Source organism: Narcine bancroftii, chromosome 3 (genome assembly GCF_036971445.1).
Source record: "Narcine bancroftii isolate sNarBan1 chromosome 3, sNarBan1.hap1, whole genome shotgun sequence".
NCBI lineage: Eukaryota > Metazoa > Chordata > Chondrichthyes > Torpediniformes > Narcinidae > Narcine > Narcine bancroftii.
The window spans coordinates 125977332-125998473 of NC_091471.1; the positions used below are offsets into that span (position 1 = coordinate 125977332).

Sequence of the window (21142 nt, forward strand, 5' to 3'; positions counted from 1 at the left end):
TGGCTGTGGCCTTGGGGCTTCTGCAGACTTTTGCATAATGTGCACGTTTTCCACAGTTGGAACAGACATTTTCTTTGGCAGGACACAGGACTCTGGGGTGCTTTCTTTGTCCACAGAAAAAGCACTTGGGAGCCTCAAGGTGTGCTGCTGCTGTGAATTCCTGTCAGGCAGCATACTTTTCTTTTCGTGGGACTAGAGAGTCCAACAGTGTGATGTTTGTCCCAGCCCCAGGGTCCTGTGAGTACTCCTCCAATTCTTTCCTGGTGCTTTCTAAAGCTTCTGCAATAGTCTCTGCCTCATCTAGCCCCACCATTCCTTTCTCCAGCAATCGATGTTTCGTCTCAGTGGACATATAACCACTTACAGCACAGAAAAGGCCAGTTCGGCCCTATTAGTCCATGCCGTAACAAATTCCCACCCTCGTAGTCCCACTGACCAGCACCCGGTCCATACCCCTCCAGTCCTCTCCTCTCCATGTAACTATCCAGTCTATCCTAAAATGTAACCAATGATCCCGCCTCAACTACATCTGCCGGAAGCTCATTCCACATCCCTACCAGCCTTTGCGTAAAGAAATTTCCCCTCATGTTCCCTTTATAATTTTCCCCCTTCAATCTTAAACCATGCCCTCTAGTTTGAATCTCCCTCACTCTTAATTGAAAAAGCCTATCCACATTTACTCTGTCTGTCCCTTTTAAAATCTTAAACACCTCTATCAAGTCCCCCCTCAATCTTCTACGCTCCAGAGAAAAAAGCCTGAGTCTGCACAACCTTTCCCTGTAACTCAAACCTTGAAATCCTGTCAACATTCTTGTGAACCTTCTCTGTACTCTCTCTATTTTGTTTATATATTTCCTATAATTTGGTGACCAAAACTGTACACAGTACTCCAAATTTGGCCTCACCAATGCCTTGTAGAATTTCATCATAACCTCCCTACTCTTGAATTCAATACTCCGATTTATGAAGGCCAACATTCCAAATGCCTTCTTCACCACACCATCATCTGAGTATCAGCCTTGAGGGTACTATTTACCATCACTCCTAAATCCCTTTGCTGCTCTGCACATCTCAATAGCCTACCATTTAATGCATATGACCTATTTAGATTTGCCTTTCCAAAATGTAACACCTCACACTTATTTGTATTAAATTCCATCAGCCATTTCTCAGCCTACACCTCCAGCCTTCCTAAATCACCTTTAAATCTACGGTAATCTTCCTCACTGTCCGCAACACCACCAATCTTTGTATCATCCTCAAACTTGCTTATCCAGTTCTCCACCCCTACTTCCAGATCGTTAATATATATTACAAACAATTGTGGACCCAGGACCGATCCCTGAGGAACTCCACTAGTCACCGGCCTCCAATTGGACAAACAATTTTCAACCACTACTCTCTGACACCTCCCATCCAACCATTGCTGAATCCATTGCTCTACCTCCTTTTTTCCCTAACCTCCTGTGGGGAACTTTGTCAAAGCTTTACTAAAGTCTAAATAGACAACATCCACAGCTTTCCCTTCATCAACCTTTTTTGTAACCCCCTCAACAAACTCAATCAGGTTTGTCAAGCATGATCTACCCCTGTCAAAACCATGCTGATTACTCCCTATCAATCCCTGTACCTACATATATTTGTAAATACCATCCCTCAGAACACTTCCATCAACTTACCCACCACAGACGTCAGACTCACGGGCCTATAATTCCCAGGTTTACATTTGGACCCTTTCTTAAATGGCGGAACCACATGCGCCACCCTCCAATCCTTTGGCACTACCCCCGTGACCAGTGACATCCTAAATATCTCTGTTAATGGCTCCACTATCTGTCCACAAGCCTCCCTGAGTGTCCTTGGGAATATTTTGTCCGGTCAGGGAGATTTATCCACCTTAATCTTTTTCAACACAGCCATCACTACCTCCTCGGTTATCCTTATATGCTTCATGACCTCCACACTATTTTTCTTTACTTCAACTGGTTCAATATGTTTTTCCCTAGTGAATACTGAGGCAAAGAAATCATTCAAAATTTCCCCCATTTCCTCTGACTTCTCACTCAGCCTACCCTCGCTATCTACAAGGGGTCCAATTTTATCCCTCACTAATCTTTTACTTTTAATGTACCTATAGAAACCCTTTGGATTTATTTTTACTCTGTCTGCCAAAGCCTCTTCGTGCCTTTTTTTGGCCTTTCTAATTTCTTTCTTAAGATTCCTTCTACACTCCTTGTAGTCCTCCTTCAAACTCTCAGCTCCCTGCTCTTTATACCTCTTGTACACCTCCCTTTTTCTCCTAACCAAATTTCCAATATTCCTCGAAAACCAAGCCTCCCTATGACTTCCAGCCTTTCCTTTGATCCTCACTGGGACATATCTACTCTGTACCCGCAATATTTCTTTTTTGAATATCCTCCATTTTTCATTAACATCCTTACCTGAAAATATCCTGTCCCACTCAGTTCTCCCCAAATCCCTTCTTATTCCTTCGAAATTTGCTGTTCTCCAATCCAGAACCTCAACTTTAGGCCCCTTCTTGCACTTCCCTAAAAACTACCCGAAAACTAACAGTGTTATGATCACTTGACCCAATTTGTTCTCCAACATTAATGTCCGATACCTGACCTAGCTCATTCCCTAACAGGAGATCTAGTATTACAACGTCCCGAGTCGGTTCTTCTACTAATTGATTTAGAAAACAATCTTGAACACATTTAACGAACTCTAGCCCATCCAGCCCTCTAACTGTATGGGTATCCCAATCAATGTGAGGGAAGTTAAAATCTCCCATGATCACTACCTTATGATTCTCACACATATACGTTATCTCCCTACAAATTTGTTCCTCTAATTTTCTCGGCCCATTTGATGGTCTGTAATACACCCCTATTAGCACCCTCTTGCCTCCTTCACCCCTCAATTCCACCCAAACAGCCTCACTGGACGATCGCTCCAGACCATCCTGCCACCTCACGGCAGTAAACTCCTCCCCCTTTTTTACCCCCTGCTCTATCACATCTAAAACAAATGTATCCTGGAATATTAAGTTGCCAGTCCTGCCCCTCCTGTAGCCAGGTCTCACTAATTGCCACAATATCATGACCCCAAGTATCTGTCCATGCTCTAAGCTCATCTACCTTGTTCACTATGCTTCTTGCATTAAAATATATGCATTTCAGAGAATGACCCTCACCTATATTCTCTTTTCTACCTTTTACCCTAATCTTCATCCTAACTTTGTTATCGTTATTATTCCTATCTAGGTGGCCATGCTCCCTTGACACTGCACTCACACTCTGTTCCCCACCCCCCTGCCAAACTAATTTAAACTTTCCCCCACAGCTCTAGTAAATCTGCTTGCCAGCACATTGGTCCCTCTCCAGTTCAAGTGGAGTCCGTTCCTTTTGTACAGGTCCGACATTCCCCAGAAGAGATCCCAATGATCCAGAAATCTTATCCCTTGCCCCCTGCACCATCTCTTTAGCCACGCATTCATCCTCCACATCCTCCTATTTCTACCCTCACTAGCGCGTGGCACCGGCAGCAATCCAGAGATTACTACCTTGGAGGTCCTGTTTTTTAACTTCCTACCTAATTTCACATAATCCTGTTTCAGGACCTCATCCCCACTTCTAACTAAGTCATTGGTCCCCACATGGACCACGACTTCTGGCTGTTCTCCTTCCCCTTGCAGAATGCTATGAACTCGATCAGAGATACCCCTGATCCTGGGACCAGGGAGGCAACAGACCAACCTGGATCCCTGATCTCGTCCCACAAACCTTCTATCTGTCCCTCTGACTAATGAGTCCCCAACTACAAGTATCCTGTTCTTATCTCTCCTTCCCTTCTGAACCTCAGGGGCAGCCCCTGTGCCAGAGACCTGACCCCCACGACTCATCCCTGGTAGGCAGTTTCCCCCAGTAATATCCAATGCCGAATGCATGTTGCTGACTGGCACTTCCACAGGGGTACTCTGCACAGGCACTCTCCCTCCTTTCCTTACAGTCACCCAATTCCCTGACTCCTGCCTTCTAGGGGTGACTGCCTCTGCTTCCCTTATGATCCTCAGTTCATCCAATTGCAGCTCAAGCTCCCTAACATGGTCACTCATTATATGCAATTGGATGCACCTTTTGCAGGTGTAGTTGTCAGAAACAGCTGTGCCGCCTCTGATTTCCCACATCCCACAACTGGAGCACTTAACTACCCCAACTGACTCCATTTCCTCCTTTCTTACTATAAATATGTTATTTCAAAGATACCTTTCCACACAAGGTGCTCCTTTTTAGCCCCTGCTCACCGAAGTCCCTCGAGCCCAAGTCCCCACTCCTTCACTGGGCCGCTCCTCGCTGGCCGCTCCCTCCCTTTCTACTCCTTTTATTAGCCCTTACCAATTAACCCTAATTAACTCCTCTTACACGACACCAGGCGCTGACTCACTACCTCCTCCGACCCTGAGTCCAACCTTTCTAAGACCGAGCCCTGGTAAGTCCAGCTATTTATGCTACTCACCTCTCTGACGCTTTCTCCTGCTCCTCCTCCTCTCACACGACACCAGACGCTGACTCACTGCCTCCTCCGACCCCGAGTCCGACCTTTCTAAGACCGAGCCCCGGTAAGTCCAGCTATTTATGCTAATCACCTCTCTGCAACAATTCTGTTCCTAATAAAGTCCTCCGCATACTCCTGAGCTGATACTGTTTTAAAGTTGCAGCCTCTCACCAGGTCTTTCAGAGAGAGTATAAAGTCTCTGGCAGACTCCCCTACTTGTTGTGACCTGGTCATGAGTCTGTACCGGGAGTGGAGTTCACTATGCCCCTTACTGTAATGCCTCTGTAAAATGCTCATTGCCTCTTGGTAGGACCTGGCATCCTGCATAGGGGAGTAAGGGTGGTCTCCCAACTGGGCTAACAGCAGCATTAATAGCTCTTTATCTGATGCCACAGCACCCTCCACATAATTCAGAAAGCATGTCTGCCAGCGGCTGAAGTGCGTGCTGGCTCCGGGATTTCTGGGGTCGAGCTCCAGCCTGTCTGGTCGGAGCACATGGCTAAGCCACAGTCTCTGGTCCTTTAGGTGTAGCAAGGGTGGACCCTGGGTTACTGGAAGCTGCTGGTGGAGCCTTTGTGGGGCTTGTGTGTGCTGGAGGAGTAACCTGCGTGCTTGGGGCTATTGGCTGAGTCTCTGGCTTTGGAATATTTAGAGCGGGCTTAGGGGGTCTCTGTGGTACTGGGGAAACTGCTGCTGGGGGAGTGCTTTCCCTGGCTCTGGAGTGATCAGGAATTCTGCACATATGTGGCGATCGGGAGCACGACTTGTGGAGATCCTTCCACTTGTACTTGTAGTGGCCCCTTTCTGATTGGACCGGGATTTAGGGTCAGCAGCATCTGTACCGGCAAACCCATGGTCAGGCAGGGCTCTTGGCAGTTTCTTACCTGCCCTATCATACTTCTGTGGTCTTCTCTGCATTCCACCACTATTCCAGTACAGCGGTCTCTCGCCATCTCTGTCCTCGGATGCACGTGTGTGCTAGTCGTCCCTGGATTCCATTCCTCAGGAAGAGTCTCCAAGTGGTCAAGAATGCACATTGGAGCAGAAGCAGCTTCCAGGTTCATCTTGCAGAGAGACAAGACCTATTAGTATACATATTAGTTTATTAAATTGTACTGACAATAACCACACCAGCAGTGTGAGTTTAAGACAGCTTTAATAAACTAATATGTACATTGAGAGGTCTTGTCTCTCAGCAAGATGAACCTGGAAGGCTAGACTGTAGCTCTGGACTGCTTTATGTACAAGGTCAGCAGGATGACCCGTGGTATCCTAGTGGTGTAATTACACATCACCACAGTCTCCAGCTTCAGGGATCAAGGAAAACCAAAACTCGTGGGATAAATATTAAGTAATAAGCTAAAGAACAATGACTTGGGTTCTGAGACATCACTGTGCTGGCACAAAGTACAGAAGGTGATTGATTTGCTTTTAGGAAAGTGACATGTTTAGTTATATTCTACGAGAAATACTTCACTGTTAGTTTTGGGGAAACCCCTGAACATCTGTGTGATTTAGCAATCAGTTTATTATTCATCTAAAAGCAATGCTGCCTTTTGTTGATCCATTGAGGTCATTAAACTACTTTTGACACTGGAAAGTGATTCTTGGGATGATGAAAGTGCTCTTAAACAACCAGTGTTGCCTCCTAGATTCCCATGCTGCTATATATGATGTATAGTATAGATTCTTCCCTGGCACATGGGAGCTGCCATCCCTTCATTCACTTGCTTCTGACACTATCACTACATCTGTCTCTGATAATCAGAAATGTGCCTTTTTTTCCATCTTTAGATGATAAAGTTTCCTTTCCTATGCATGTTAAACTGCATAGAGCTCTTGCTCTGTCCCATTATCTATTTTACTGAGCCCCCTTGTCTAACCAGTCATCTGCCAATAAAATTCTTTGCTCTTACTCCACCATTGATGAAAAGAATTGTTTTTAGAAATTTTTTCAAGATCAGATTTCTATGGTTTAAATCCTGTTCTGATGAGGAGGTACTGACGGAGCAGCACCTTTTGAATTTCCATGTTATATCAAATTTCTTTTTTGTTTCCTTGATCATTGTGTCAAGGAAAATGGCTATGTCATTGCAAGATCTAAGTTAACTGAATTAATTCTGAATAAGCATTAATACTGAATAAAAAATAATAAATTATGTGAATGTTAGACTGTTCCAAAATACTTTACAGTTGTTTGTAGTTCTTTAGGCACTACATTAAATGCAGCCATGATGCATGAAGACTTGAAGGTGAGAGCAACTTGTGCATATGATAATGATTATCTTTGTAGTATTGGTGAGATATAAATGTTGGCTAAGTCATCAGGATATTTTCAAAATCTTCTGGGAAAATCGAATCGAATCTTACATGTACACCTGAGAGGATGTGTTGGTCCTCGGTTTAGTTTAATTTAATTTAATTATCTCTGGCCATTGGTTCCATTTCCTCCTTCTGGGTAAACTAGTTCCTGACAACTATTCCTGCACGATGAAATGTTAAAGTCCTAGATGAGCTGGAAGCCACACTGGTACATCTTACCTTTTGCACTACTACTACAGTCATCACTGACAATCTGAGCTGAGGGACTGAATATGCTCCCACCTGTCCCCTCCGGTTTATGCCAGTCATGGCTGGTTTAAGATGTGTGAACTCATTTATTTGAATTAGGTTACCAAACTTAATTAAAAGCATGGACTCAGAAGTGGTTTATTTCTATTTTTTATTTGTTTTTATGGTTTTAATTAATTTCCTCTAATTGAAGGTTCTTTACAATTACTTTAATTCCTTAATTAGCCAAGAATTATTTAAATGTGCAGACATTTCTGATTATTGGTGACATTTGAAAACTATTGATAGTCCCATGGTCTGCTACTTGAGGCCCAGATACCAGTTATGGCAGCTGGCCTTTGAGGTTGATTGGATCAGCGTAAATGAAAGTAAAACTCCAAACAAACAAAAAAAAATTCAAGTTTTTCTTTACAATGTATTTATACAATGTAAGTGTTGGTAGCAAGGGTGACATTTATTGTTAATCCCTAACAACCTGAAATGTCCTTTGTTTCTTACTTACCTCGGTCTAGCTCTTGCCGACCACAATTTTGAAGGACTGTGTGGCTTTCTTTAAACCATATAAATCAGAAACTGATATTATCTTGAAGCATGATTATTTTGAAAGACTGTAATTTGAAAAAAAATCAACAAATATCCCTGCTGTTTGGAAAAGACTACCAAGAAAACATTTATGATTTTCAAAAGCCCAGAGATCACATTCTTGAATTGGTCTCATTAGTGAACGGAAACTTTAGCCAATAAGCTAACAGAAAATTCTTAAGTCAAAAAAAATCCCGGGGTGGGGGGGGGGGGGCGATGCAGAAGGTGCAGCTTTACATCTACAAACAAGTTCCAGATAAGCCTGGCATCTGACCCCATGTTTGAAAGTTGTTGAAGTAGTGGTGATGTTCATGAAATGCTGGTAAGAAAGGTAGCCTTTGGTGTCATCTTATGATACAATTTCCATAGGTCAGCAATGCAGGGTAGCTGCGAAGAGGCGAACCTGTCACTAAGCTGCTGCTGCTGAGGAAAGACACAGAAAGAATCACTATTCGGTGACAAGACCAGCTGGTGCACAGTGTACTGTGTGCATACAGCAATGGAGGTAGTGTGCATGACAGGGAATGAGCAACAGAATGAAGAAGTGTTGATCAGCAGACTAATAAAGGAGGCTGTCTGGCAGGTCAGTAACATTATGTAGCAGCACAATGACAATGAATGGAGAATATAGCACAGTGACATCCAATTGTTTAGCCAGCAAATTGTTACAGCTTTTACATGGTTCATAGTTTCTAATATAAAAATAAATGCAAAACCCATTTATCAAGTATGCAATTATAGCTCTGGCACAAAAGATTTAATTTGAGTTCATTTTTAAGCTTGAGTTCAATTTGTACAATGGTTATGCCGATTCCAGTGGACTGGTGATATTTCAAGGATTATATTACATAGAATTATATGCATTCTGAATTAAAGATTTTTAAAATGATATAAATTTGGAGTTGTAAGAGTTACAGTTGTGCTGCAGGAACAATGATTAAGTACAATTATGTTTGTAAATCATTTCACACTGTCCCATTTCAGTTTTTAATATTATCTCTTCATTCAAGTACTTGCTGTTATTTTATTTATTAAGGAGTATTTTTGGGCCTATTGATAAAGAGCCTTCATGGCTGATGAGCACCTCAGAAATGTAAGTGCAGACATGAACAATATCCATGAGCATTTTTGCATGACAGTTTAGATTAGGTCTGATTTTGAATAATATTTGAAAATGGAATGAGGTATGAGGATAAACAAGAAAGACTGCAGATGTTGGGAAACCCAAGCAACATGCGAGATATTGGAAGAGCAGGTCTGGTAGCGTTCATGTAAGGCAATAGGCAGTCGGCATTTCAGGCTGAAAACTCTTCAGCAGGACTGCAGGAAGTGGGCAGAAACCCCCAATAAAAGAGTGGGCAGAGTGGAAGGAGCATGAGCTTCCGTGTCATAGGTGAATACAGGTGGTGGGGGGTGGGGGGAGAAGAAGGTAGATGGAGATAGAAATGGGAATAATGCAAGAAGCTAGGAGGTAATAGGAGGAAGAGGCAGAGGCTTGAGGAAAATGCACTCTGATAGGACAGAAGATGATGGAAAGGAGGGAAGGATGTAAGGAGCTTGAGGAGGGAAGGTGTGGGTGGCAGGTATTTGAAAGGATGGGGAGGGGAAAGAGAAGGAGGAAAGAGAGATCATGGAAAGCCAATTGAAGTAGGAAATCAGGGGAGAGATTATTAGAAATTGGATAAATTGATGTTCATGCTATCCATTTAGAGCTTGCAAAGACGGACTATCAGATATTGTCCTTCTAATTTGTGTGTGGCCTCAACATGGTAGTAAACTAGTCCATTAACTGATATGACAGTATGGAAATGAGAAGTGGAATTAAAATGGCCAGCCACCGGGAGATCCTCCATGTTGCAGTGGATGGAGCCAAGGTACTCGAAGCAATCCATTAATCAGTGTCTGCTTGCTCTGATGTAGAGGAAGCCACATCACACCACACAGGATCACTGGATTAAATAAATGACCCTTTCACATTCTCAAGTGAAGTATCACTTCCTTTAGAATGACTGCTTGAGGCCCTGAATGACAGGTTGTGCAGGTGCAATCAAGGGATAAGGCTAGGGGCGATAAGTGGGAAAGGTGAGAAGACCAGGGAGACACAGAGTTCAATCACTACATAAAGCAGAGAGGAGAGGGGAGTGGAAGATTTGTCTGGTTCCAGGATACCATTGGAGGTGACAGACATTGACGAACAATTAATATGTTGTACGCAGAGGCTGTTGGGGTTATAGGTGAGGATGAGGGGAACCCTGCCTTGTTATGTCAGAGTGGAGATAAGAGGCTAGTGCAGATGGATGGGAAATGGAGATGTGTGCGAAGGCTGCTTTGATGGCAGGGAAAATCATATTTACTGGAGAAGGAGGAAATCTTAGATGTCCTGGAAGAGAAAGCCTTTTCATGGGAATGGATTTGATAGAGATGGAGAAACTGAGAACATGTAAGAGACTCTGTGGGGGAAATGTGGAGTCAGTGGGTTTGTGAAAGATGTTGGTAGTCTGTCTCTCAAGATGAATTCAGAGAAATCAAGAAAAGGGAGAGAGGTACTGGAGATGGAACAAATGAATTTGAGGACAGGGTGGAAGTTTCCCACAAAGTTGATAAAATTGACGAGGTCATCAAGGTGCACAATTCAAAACCAATATAGTCAGAGGTGTAACCTATATACACTTGCAACATGGATTGTTCCACATAGGCAACAAAAAAGCAGGCATAACTGGGGACCTTAGATCTGGATAAAGTGGGGGGAGTCAGAAAAGAAGTTATTGAGGGTGACTACCAGTTCTGCCAGACAGAAGTGGATGGTGGTGGTGGAAGCAGACTGGTTGGACCTGTTATCAAGGAAGAAGCAAAGAGCCTTGATGCCTTTTTCTTAGAGGATTGAAGTAGACAGGGATTGACATCCATGTCCACAAGATGGTCAGGTCGAGAGACTGAAAGTTCTTAAGGTCATGAAGAGCATGTGAAGTGTCCTGGATGTAGGAGGGAAGGGACTGACCCAAATGGAACAAAATGGAGTTGAGAAATAATGAAAAGTTTTTAAGGGGCAAGAGCAGGCAGAAACCTACTGTGGAAGGTAGGTTTATGGATCTTGGGTAGGATGTGTAATGGAGTATATATATTTGGGAGAATTTGGTAAAATTAGAGAAGGTTACATACATACACAGATTTTAAAACAGATCTTATTTGAAATACTGAAGAATTCATAATCAGTAACTTTGCAGGATCTATGGAGAATGTTACGTCATTTCACAAGTAGGTGCTAATTGAAATGATGTCATGAAATGAATAGCCATTCTTTTGGAGGAGACAAACCGGCTATTTGCAAGTACCTACAGTGTGCTCAAAGATAGGTCACTCCTGGGCTTTGTTTATCTAAGACAACAGCTTGACCAAGAGAGGAGAACAACTCCTGTGGTTTGCTGAAGAAGGTGGGAGGGTTTAGCAAGTGAGAGAGTCACATGGGCTTTCTGGCAGTCTCAGTTGGTGAGAGAGAGAGAGAGAGAGAGAGAGAGAGAGAGAGAAGACAAGTTCAACAAGCTCTCCCAGCTAATGTGTGTGACACTGAAAGAGACTGAACAGTCACGGCTGAAACAAGCCAGAAAAAGCTGGTTGGAAACAGAAATTTCCAGAGCAGTGGATGGCTGGAAGTGCTATCTGTTTGATATTTCTCTTGGAATAAGTGGAACAGAAAGGAACTCTGTCGTAGCCCGAAAGAAAGAGGTTACCATCTGGAGAACCCTGATGGGGCAAGTTTCATCAGCATTGAAGTAACTAATGATGGTACCTCAGTTCTCTGCAAACCCAACAAGAACCTTCCTGAGTGGTAAACATTTACCTTTCGAGCACCAAAGCCTGGTGAACTTTATACATGTTAAATTCTGTGCACAGTATAAGAATTGCCTGCAACCAGAGAACTTGGAAGAAGGAGAAGTGAGATTGAAATGTGAACCAAAGAACTTTTCTTAAATTTACACACACATTACATACACGTGCGCTAAGAATTAGAAGGGGGTTAATTTGGGTTAGTTAAGTATAGAGATAAGTAAAAGATTGATTCTGTTTTCATGTTTAAAGTTAATCAAAAGCAACGTTTTAAAAAATAACTACTTGTTTTGGTGAATCTCTATTGCTGCTAGGTTTTGGGGTCCTTTGGGCTCGTAACAGATGTAGAACAAAGCAATATGGTTTTGGGAAACAATAAAATGGGAAGCTGTGGAAAGAAGATCTCTGAAGATAGTGAGGTCCGTGATAGTGTTGGAGATGGTGACTTGAAACTACTTAGTGGGGCCCCACTCAGCAAGGTAGAGATCAAGAGACCCACTCTGCTTATTGATTTGATGACGAGATTAAGATTGGTGCCAAGAAAGCAGAGGACAATGAGTTGACTGCATGGCAGCTAGCAAATCAACTTAGTGCCATCTATACATTTTCATGGTTTTAACATTTGGCCAGTCATAACTATGCTATTGATAGGCTGGATGTATTCCCAAGATGAATTGGTTGTTCCACTTAAAGTTGGTCATAAATGGGAGGTGCTTTGGACTGGCAAGTGTTCAAAAGTGGAACTAATCCTGGAAAGAATGAAGGACTGTGTAGTAGGAGAGTCAATAAACTTTGGTGAAGGGCAACATTTGGACCTGCAGGATGCCCAGTGAAGATTGAGGAAGCAGATAATATCTTTGAAAGGAATGAGCCCAAGATTACGGTGATGAAAAGCTGGTGATGAAGAAATCGAATAATTAATGAGGGAGATTTTGTTTGTGTGTGCGTGTGTGCATACGTACATGCAGATAGCTCTGTATGGCAATCCAAAGTTTATTGTTCTAATGACATAGTGCTTGAAATTATTAACGGAACTCAAATGAGTGGTTGTTATTATCAAAATGCATGTCCTATTAACTGGTTTCACCGACTGCAAATTTTTCATAGTCCCATTTCTTAACTCTGTATCAATCCTGGTTTATAGATGACATTCACATGCATCACAAAGACAGGTGAATTCTACTAATCCAATATTGCATTGATGTTTTCTGCATATAAATCAAATCATATTAGATTTATTGTAGCTGCCTTCCATAAGAAATGTGCCAAAATGTCTTGCTATAAAAGGTTAAAAATACATTTCCCTGATAATATTTCTTTACTGGATTTATATTAAACATGATAAGATTAGAAAGGCCTTTTCGTGAAGCTAGAATATAAGTGTTCTCATTATGCCGACCAGGGGAAATAGTGTCAATAATTTCCTTTGATAGTTTGTGGTTAGTGGAAAAGTGAACTTCAGAATGAAACGGTATAAAAATTGAAATGTACTGATCACATTAAATAGGTAGCCAGCCAACAGAGGGAAACCCAAAGTTGCAAATGGTTGAATCTTGAGCAGAAAAAGAATTTATGGAGGAACCCAGCAGGTCTGATAGCATTAATGGGTAGTAATGGCTTGTCAGTGTTTCAGGTTTGAACGCTTCCTGAAGTCAATGAAGAGAGATGTGTTTCAGAATTGAATTGTAGCAGTGTATTTTTTGACTGCGATATGGCTACTACAATGGTTATTATTTTGACAAACATGCACATTATGCTGAAAAATATATTTTCTTCCACATTGTTATTGAACTGCTGATGACCTGGAAGCTACCCATAAGATCAAAGCATTTATGTGGATGTAATAGCTTCAACTGCTTCAAGGATCAGAAATGAGCTGGATGCAAGGATTTTCCTCTTTAAGACCTTGATCTACTTGTACAATAATGACAATTAGGAATGGCAGGTCTTTTTCTCTGAGCATCAGAAGCTCTTCCATCAGACTGATGAGAACCTCATTTAACTTTGGAAAACCTAGATGGTAACTCTGACTTTATCTTTCTATACCCATAAAGACAAGATATGAGGCAATATCAGTATTTTCATACCTGTTGTCCTTATTTTACATCCAGATTTTTGTTAGGAATATGAATTGTTATAGCCAGATGAAGGCTCTACGAACACAGTAACAGGATCTGTTATGTGAATTATAGCGCAATATATCATCTAATCCCAGATGATGTATATCATACAGTTTGCAGATTGTGGCCTAAAATAATACCATGGATTAGGTATAAGCCCAAGAAATTTATTTTTAATTTTGTAAGTTCTCTGTGGGAAAGGGAAATGAAAGCCTACATTCAAATTCAAGTTTATTGTCATGTACACTGAGAAAGTTTGTCTAACGTGCAATATCGCTAGTCAAACTATACATACAACGCCCTCTATAATGCTTGGGACAAAGACACTTTTTTCCTTTATTGGCCCCCGCACTCCAATTTTAAATTTGTATTCAAACAGTTCATATGTGACTACATTCCAGATTTTATTCGTTACTTGTATACATTTTGGTTTGACCCTATAGGAATTACAGCATCTTTTAACATAATGCTTGGGACATTTGGCTTCACAGATGTTTGTGATTACTCAGGTATATTTAATTGGGTAGCATGGATGCTTGGGCTGAAATGGCCTGTTACTCTGCTCTATGTCCAAATGTAATTTAAATACTGTAGTTGCTTCATTGGTGCAGTTATAAGAGAGCTAGGGTTACTTCTAAGCTTTTGATCACCATTGGAGTCTATTATTCGCATTTTTCAATATGAGAACCAGAATTATACCAGTGAAAGTCAAAGAAGCCATTATGAGGTTGAAAAACAAAACAGTAAGAGATATTGCCCAATCCTTAAGATTACCAAAATCAACAGTTTGGAACATCATTAGGAAGAAAGAATGTACTGGTGAGTTCAGTAATTGCAGTGGGACTCGTAGGCCAAGGAAGATGCCCACTGCTGATAACAGAAGAATTTTCATCATAATGAAAAAAATTCCCCAAACTCCTGTCTGACAGATCAGAACCACTCTTCAGGAGGCAGGTGTGGATTTGTCAATGACTTCTGTCTGCAGAGACTTCATGAACAGAAATGCAGAGGATACACTGCAAGATGCAGACCACTAGTTAGCCACAGAAACAAGATGGCCAGATTACAGTTTGGCAAGGAGCTTTTTAAAAGAACCTGCAGTATTTTGGAAAAAGTTCTTGTGGACAGATGTGACCAAGATTAACCTGTATCAGTGTGATGGCAAGAGCAAAGTGTGGAGGCACAAAGGGACTCTCTAAGTTGAAACATGGTGGTGGAGGTGTTATGGACTAGGCATCTATGGTTGCCACAGGTACCGGCACACTTCATTGATGATGTAACTGCCGATGGTAGTAGCAAATGAAATTCTGAGGTGCATAGAAGCATCTTATCTGCTCAGGTTCGAGCAAATGTCTCTAAATTCATTGGATGCTGCTTCATCTAAGGAAGACAATAATCCCAGAAATACTGCTGAAGCAACAAAGTAGTTTTTCAAAGCTAAAAAACTGGAAAATACTTGAATGGCAAAGTCAGTCACCTGATCTAAATCTAATTGAGGATGCCTTCCATGTGGCGAAGAGAAAGCGTAAAGGGACAAGCCCTCTTAACAAGTAGGAGCTGAAGATGGCTGATGTAGAGGCCTGGCAGAGCATCACCAGAGAAGATACTCAGCACCTGCTGATGTTTATGAATCACAGACTTCAAGCAGTTATTGCATGCAAGGTATATGGAACAAAGTACTAAACATGACTACTTTAATATAAATACCATTGCTATGTCCCAAATATTATGGTGCCCTGAAATGAAAGACTACTTTAGGTATATAAAGAGCTGTAATTTCTACAGGGTCAAACCAAAATGTATACAAATAACCTTGAATAAAATCTGGAATGTGCACTTTAATCACATGAGAATTGTTTGATAACAAATTTAAAATTGTGGAGCACGGGAGCAAATAAAAGTTCTTTGTCCTAAACAGAAGGCACTGAAATACAGCAATAACATCAGTACAGAGTGCAAAGTTAAAGAGAGAGGTCAGCTAGAACAGAGCAAGGGAAACTTTGGGGTTCATGCTTTCTGAGATTTCTGTCCTTTGAATTGACTTGATGGGTACCTTCTCTTTCAGACAGAGTTGGAAGCTACTGCTCCAAGGATCTCTGGTCCTCTTCACTGGATGTCAAGTGTGAGTTATCCTTGGGATATTGTGAAAAGATCTGAGAACAAAATCCATCTAGATTTCAACCTGGATGATTGGGCTAAATCTTCTGCCTGCCAGACCTTTTTTTTGCCTCTTGTCCCATTTTTATTTTCAAAGGACATGAACAGGAAACGAGCAACTAAAATTCCTGGCAAACCAGCTGTGTAAAGTGCTGATTTAAAGAATATGAATTGCAATATATTAGTGTTGGTTCTAAATACTCAGCTGATGTCCAATGAAATATACATACCTAATGTGAGCCGCCTCCTCTTTTCATTTTTCATTAATTACGACAAGCATCCCTTTCAGCTAATGGGGTCTGCCAGACCTCTAGTGAACCTGTAATTCCTTCTATTACATTGTGTTGTCCCCACCATAAGGCAAGTCGAAGTGACCTCGTTTCATTTTTGGCAATGATTCAAGTATGGAAAGGTTGTTTTCCCAAAGGTATCTGGAATACCAGATAATTCACCATTCTTGATGTTTTTGCCTTAAAATTTCCATCACAGTACTGTCGTACTCTGCATGCTTTTGCTGCCAGAATAGGAAAGTAGTTCCAGGTTAATCAATGGCTGCTGTTCCACTGAAGAGAAGTAATCGGTTCAACTGACTGAGGCCTCAAACTTCCTTGCAGACATTTTACAGTGATAACCAGTGGAGATGGTGTCAGCAATTTACCAAGTTCTTTTACTTTCAACGTACTTCCAAGCAGCTTCAGTCTGCTGAATTTTGAATATGGTTTCAGATATAACAGTGAGTGAAGTGAGTGGTTGCATTATTTCTTGACTTTAACCTCAACATTGTTGGAGGGATAATTCTGGCAGATTGGAGATACGTTTGTAGACTAAGACTGATGTCGGGTGATGTGGTGAAAAAGGAAGGGATTTTGATGTGACTAGTTCACAAAATTATGTGGAACTTACAGCATACAAATGACCTTTTGCCTTAATGAATTTGATCTTTTGCCCTAATCTTACTGGTCTGTCTTATTTCAAATTCCTTTATTTTTCTCAACCACTTTTCTGATCCTTGTTGAGAAGTTCCAGAAGCTTCAATTTATGAACTCGAAATGACATTACACAATTCCATAGTTCTATGGATTAATTCCATAGTTCTATGGACTAGAAATGTATTTTTATGTTTTCAGACAGAAATCCGTTGTATGAATGCAGATTTATGTGATTTGTTTTTTACTAAATGAGTGGCAGTGTGTGACAAAATTAATCAACGCTGGTGTTGGAACAGGGACCCAGAGAAAAGCATGAAGGTATTAATTTTCATTATCTCTGGACTCATCTACCACTAGAAACTTTGGGTCAAAAGTTCTCTTGTTCTGACTTGGGAGAATTTACACAGCAAGCTAACACTATTTTCCAAAGAGACATAAACCTAAAATTTTGATGGTTTCTTGCTCCACAGATGTTGCCTGAATATTTCTAGTGTTTTAAATTTTCATTTAGAATTTCAGCAGCTGCAGTATTTTGGTTTCATGGAATTACATTTCAAATTAGTACTACAGTATTTTAGGGTTCAAACTCCAGTCTTCATGTTCTCATTGTCTCTAACATCTAATATTGGTGCTGATTCAGATTTCAGTCAATTCTCTCAAATGCTGATGACTATATAATTATATTGCTAAACACTAATTTTTGGCATTACATGGTTCTTAGAACCATAAACAAATGTATCTGCTTTGTTCTGACAAGTATTGGTCCAAAACGTTGGGCTCCATGTGCTCTGAAATATGTCCTGTGTATGTATTTTGTAGTGTAGGTTTTGGTCTAGATCTTGAAATTTACAATTTTTAAGAATTGCATTGTTTGACTAATTTCTTGCCTTCAGACATCAGGATAAATGTATTCTAGCAATTTTAAAGTGCCAGGTTAAATGCTCAGTCAACTTAAGGTTAGAACTTAAAAGATTGATCTGTTCACAAAATGTCAATTGTGGCTCTTTATGTTTGCCCATAATGACATTGTGCCAGTAGGTGAAGACCAATCATTTCTGCTAGTGGTTGAGTCATTTGTATTGGATACTTGCTGCTAAAGGTGGGAAGATCATGGCAGCACTGTTATATTTATTGTAGCACTGAATACAATGATGGTAGAAAAAATAATGAAGTCTTAAAGAAGTATGTAGTTATTAATATGAAAATTGACCAGCAAGTTCAGAGGATAAGAAGAGAAGTGATAAATTGAGTATCCATAACATACTGGTCAATTTATGCTGTTATACCATTTATTTTTTGCAAATGGCAGGCTGCCCCATGTCTTGTTAATTTTAAAAATATACTGGATTTGTACATTAATTTTACCATTACATTCTGCATAAATTTAAATCTGGCAGTTAAGAACATTAGTAACCTTTCAGCAAGATGTTAATCATTAATGTCATGCCGATCAACTTTTGGCTCAGACAGAGAAAATGAATGCTTCAGAATCATTACTATTTATACCCAATTTTGTTAGAAGATTTAAAAAAATTAGTTTATCATTCTCTCTTAATTCAATATTTCTTTGTCTCTCTATATTTTATTTCCTGCATTAGCTTTTACTCCATTTTGCTGTTTTTTATCTTCACTCTATCTTTAAAACTTATTGGTCAGGTGAAGCAGAATTGTTCAGTGAGGTTTGACCTGTTATATGGTCCTCACCACACACATATGGAGTTGCATTTGTGCAATTTAGAGTGTATTAAAAAAAATCAAGCTTGCTCGTGTAAGAAAACATCCAAAATGCTCTGCTCTGGCAAGAGATTGGACCTTTGAAATAAAAATGGAACATGCTTGACATACATGGAAGGATAGGTTGAGAGCAGGGTTGAAGCCTTGAAGAAGAGCTCGGGACCAAAACCTTAGTAATATATCTAGCTCCTATGGATGCTGCAAGTCCTGTTGGTTTCCTCCAGCATTTCTGTGTTTTTAATACATGGAAGTAGAGACAAGATTTCTGTGGGGACAAACAACACTAACTTGAAATTAATTAGAAAATTTTAAAAAAAGTTTTTACATGCAAGTTGTGCCTTTAAATATTGTTCATATTCTGAGGTTTTTGCTTGCTTTTGAGGTCCCTCTCTTTGTGCAATTGTAGTGGGACTTCCTTATACAGTTCAGCACCATGTGGGTGACATTTCCACTTCATCATTCAAGCCACCTAAGAGCAATAAGTGATTATGTAGTGCTTTTCTGTCTTACTGGGAGAAATTGGATCAAAAATTCTGAACCACACCTTTCGCTTTTCACTCATAGTGGAATGAGGAGCAACAAACAAAACAGTAGGGGAACCATATGTAAATTTAATGGTCACCAATAGGGCATTGAGTTTACCTTCACTGAGGCCTCCTTATTGAATTTCATGCGCATTTCTTTTACATACTGACAGCACTGAGAAAATTGCAACGGTCGCGCAATGTACAGCTGATGTTTGCAGAGGCACTGTCCTCATAGATTAATATGAGAATAATAAAAGTGCTGACTTGCTCTCCACTGGGTTATACATGAATGTCATGGCAGCTCTGAGCCAAGCAAGCAGTTGGCATCTGAAAGGAAAATTGCTGTCTACCACTACTGTGAGAGAACACTATAAGTTAAGTCAAGTTTATTGTCATCTGATTGTACAAGTACAAGCCAATGAAACAGTATTCTGCAATTCTTGGTACAAGACATGCAGACACACAGCCAGTCATAACACACATACAGACAAGCAATACATATGTAGGACAAGTATTTCATCTATGCAAATAAATAAATAGTTTCATGAATATGGGAGTCTTGAATGGTTAGTGTGAGCAGTTCCTTTGGACGTTTAGCATTCTTCCTGCCTGTGGGAAGAAACTGTTCCTTCACCTGGTGGTCCTGGCTCTAACACTCTTGTATCTCTTCCCTGATGAGAGCAACTGAAATATGCTGTGTGAAGGATGGAAGGTAACCCTCGATGATTTTTCTCACTCTTCAGATAATGATCTCGGTCAACCACATCGATTTGGGGGGTGGTGGGGAGGGAAACTCCGGCAATTCTCTCTGCCAATCTTATGGTCCTGTGGATTGACCTCTGATCTATTTCTCTGCAGCAACATACCACACAGTGATGCAGCCAGCCAAAACACTCTTGATAGAGCTCCTATAGAAGGTTGACATAATGCAGGTTGGTAGCCTTGCCCACTTTAGTCTTCTCAGGAATTGCAGTTGTTGTTGTACCTTCGTGACAGGTGAGGAGATGTTGAGTGTCCACAATAGGCCACTAGTTAAGAGAACTCCAAGGAACTTGGTGCACTCTACTCTCTCCCCTATAGAGATGTTGATGTGTGGTGGAGGGCACACATCAAAACCCTGAAGTATTTTTTTATAAAAAAGGTTAAATCCAATTTCTACTTTTAAGAACTTATTGTCAATGTGCACTATGTGGTATAGATGCCGTATGGAACAAAGGAGCTCGCCAAAATAAATAAAGCCAGAGGAGCATAGCAAACTAATGTGGGCAGGTGGGACTAAAGCAGAAATAGAATAGACCATTCAGTAACTCAAGACAATTCTGCAATGTGAATTAGTTTATGGCAAAAGAATAATTATTTGGGTGAAGTGAGACTTTGATAAAGGAGTCAAGCCTGAAATGTTGGTTACATATCTTTATCTTTGCTCTGTAACGTTCACTGTTTGACCTGCTGAGTTTCCCCGGCATTGTGTTTTTTACTTTAAAAAGCAGGGTGTCTGCGGACTTTTGTGTTTTACTTGCTTGGGCCTTGTGGGTCATGATCCTGATGGTATAAAATAAGATAGCATCTTTCAATATCCTTAATGGAGGGTGCTGACATATTTTCTCTTGAGTGTGCATGAAAGATTGTGTTATGATGTATTTCATCAATAATATTGGCCTACTTCTGCAATTAAGGCCTTTGGTTCATGATTTTGCCTCTTGAGCATGTGATCTCAGTAGCATTTTTTTTGTGAGATCTGCTTAACATTTGAGCCACCTTGATTTTTAACATCTTTAACCTTCTGAGTGTAGAGCGCATTGAAAGAATCAAAGGCTTGTTGATCCAAACCAACGCTATTATTAACTAGAAGAATGGAGTGTATCACATGTAGATCGACCAGTCCAGAATGACCTGGTCTGGCTAGGAGCAACCCTTTAAGACCTGCCAGTAGGTGTGGCTACACTCTCAGCCAATCACAGTCATCCTACACTACAATCTGTATATATACACATTGGTGATAGAATCTGTACTATCACACTAAGTAGGTGTATTATATTAGTAACTATGGAAATAAATACAGTAGAATGAATTAAAACCATTGAATCAACTGATTGAAATGGTTTTAAAAAGAAATGAGAGAAATAGAGGGCTAATGAGG

At 40.7% G+C, this 21142-nt stretch overlaps 1 protein-coding gene across 11 annotated transcripts in view; it reads left to right on the forward strand.

Annotated features, from left to right (window-relative positions):
* Window positions 1-21142, forward strand: part of ppargc1a (peroxisome proliferator-activated receptor gamma, coactivator 1 alpha) — a 446776-nt gene that overhangs the window by 33600 nt on the left and 392034 nt on the right. For all 11 annotated transcript variants that reach the window (XR_011353662.1, XR_011353661.1, XM_069925053.1 and 8 more), the window contains one exon: window positions 8080-8293. Coding sequence is in view for 9 of the 11 variants with exons in the window: in XM_069925053.1 (XP_069781154.1) it covers window positions 8210-8293 (84 nt within the window). In the remaining 2 variants the exon portion in view is untranslated. The remainder of the gene's footprint in view (window positions 1-8079; window positions 8294-21142) is intronic.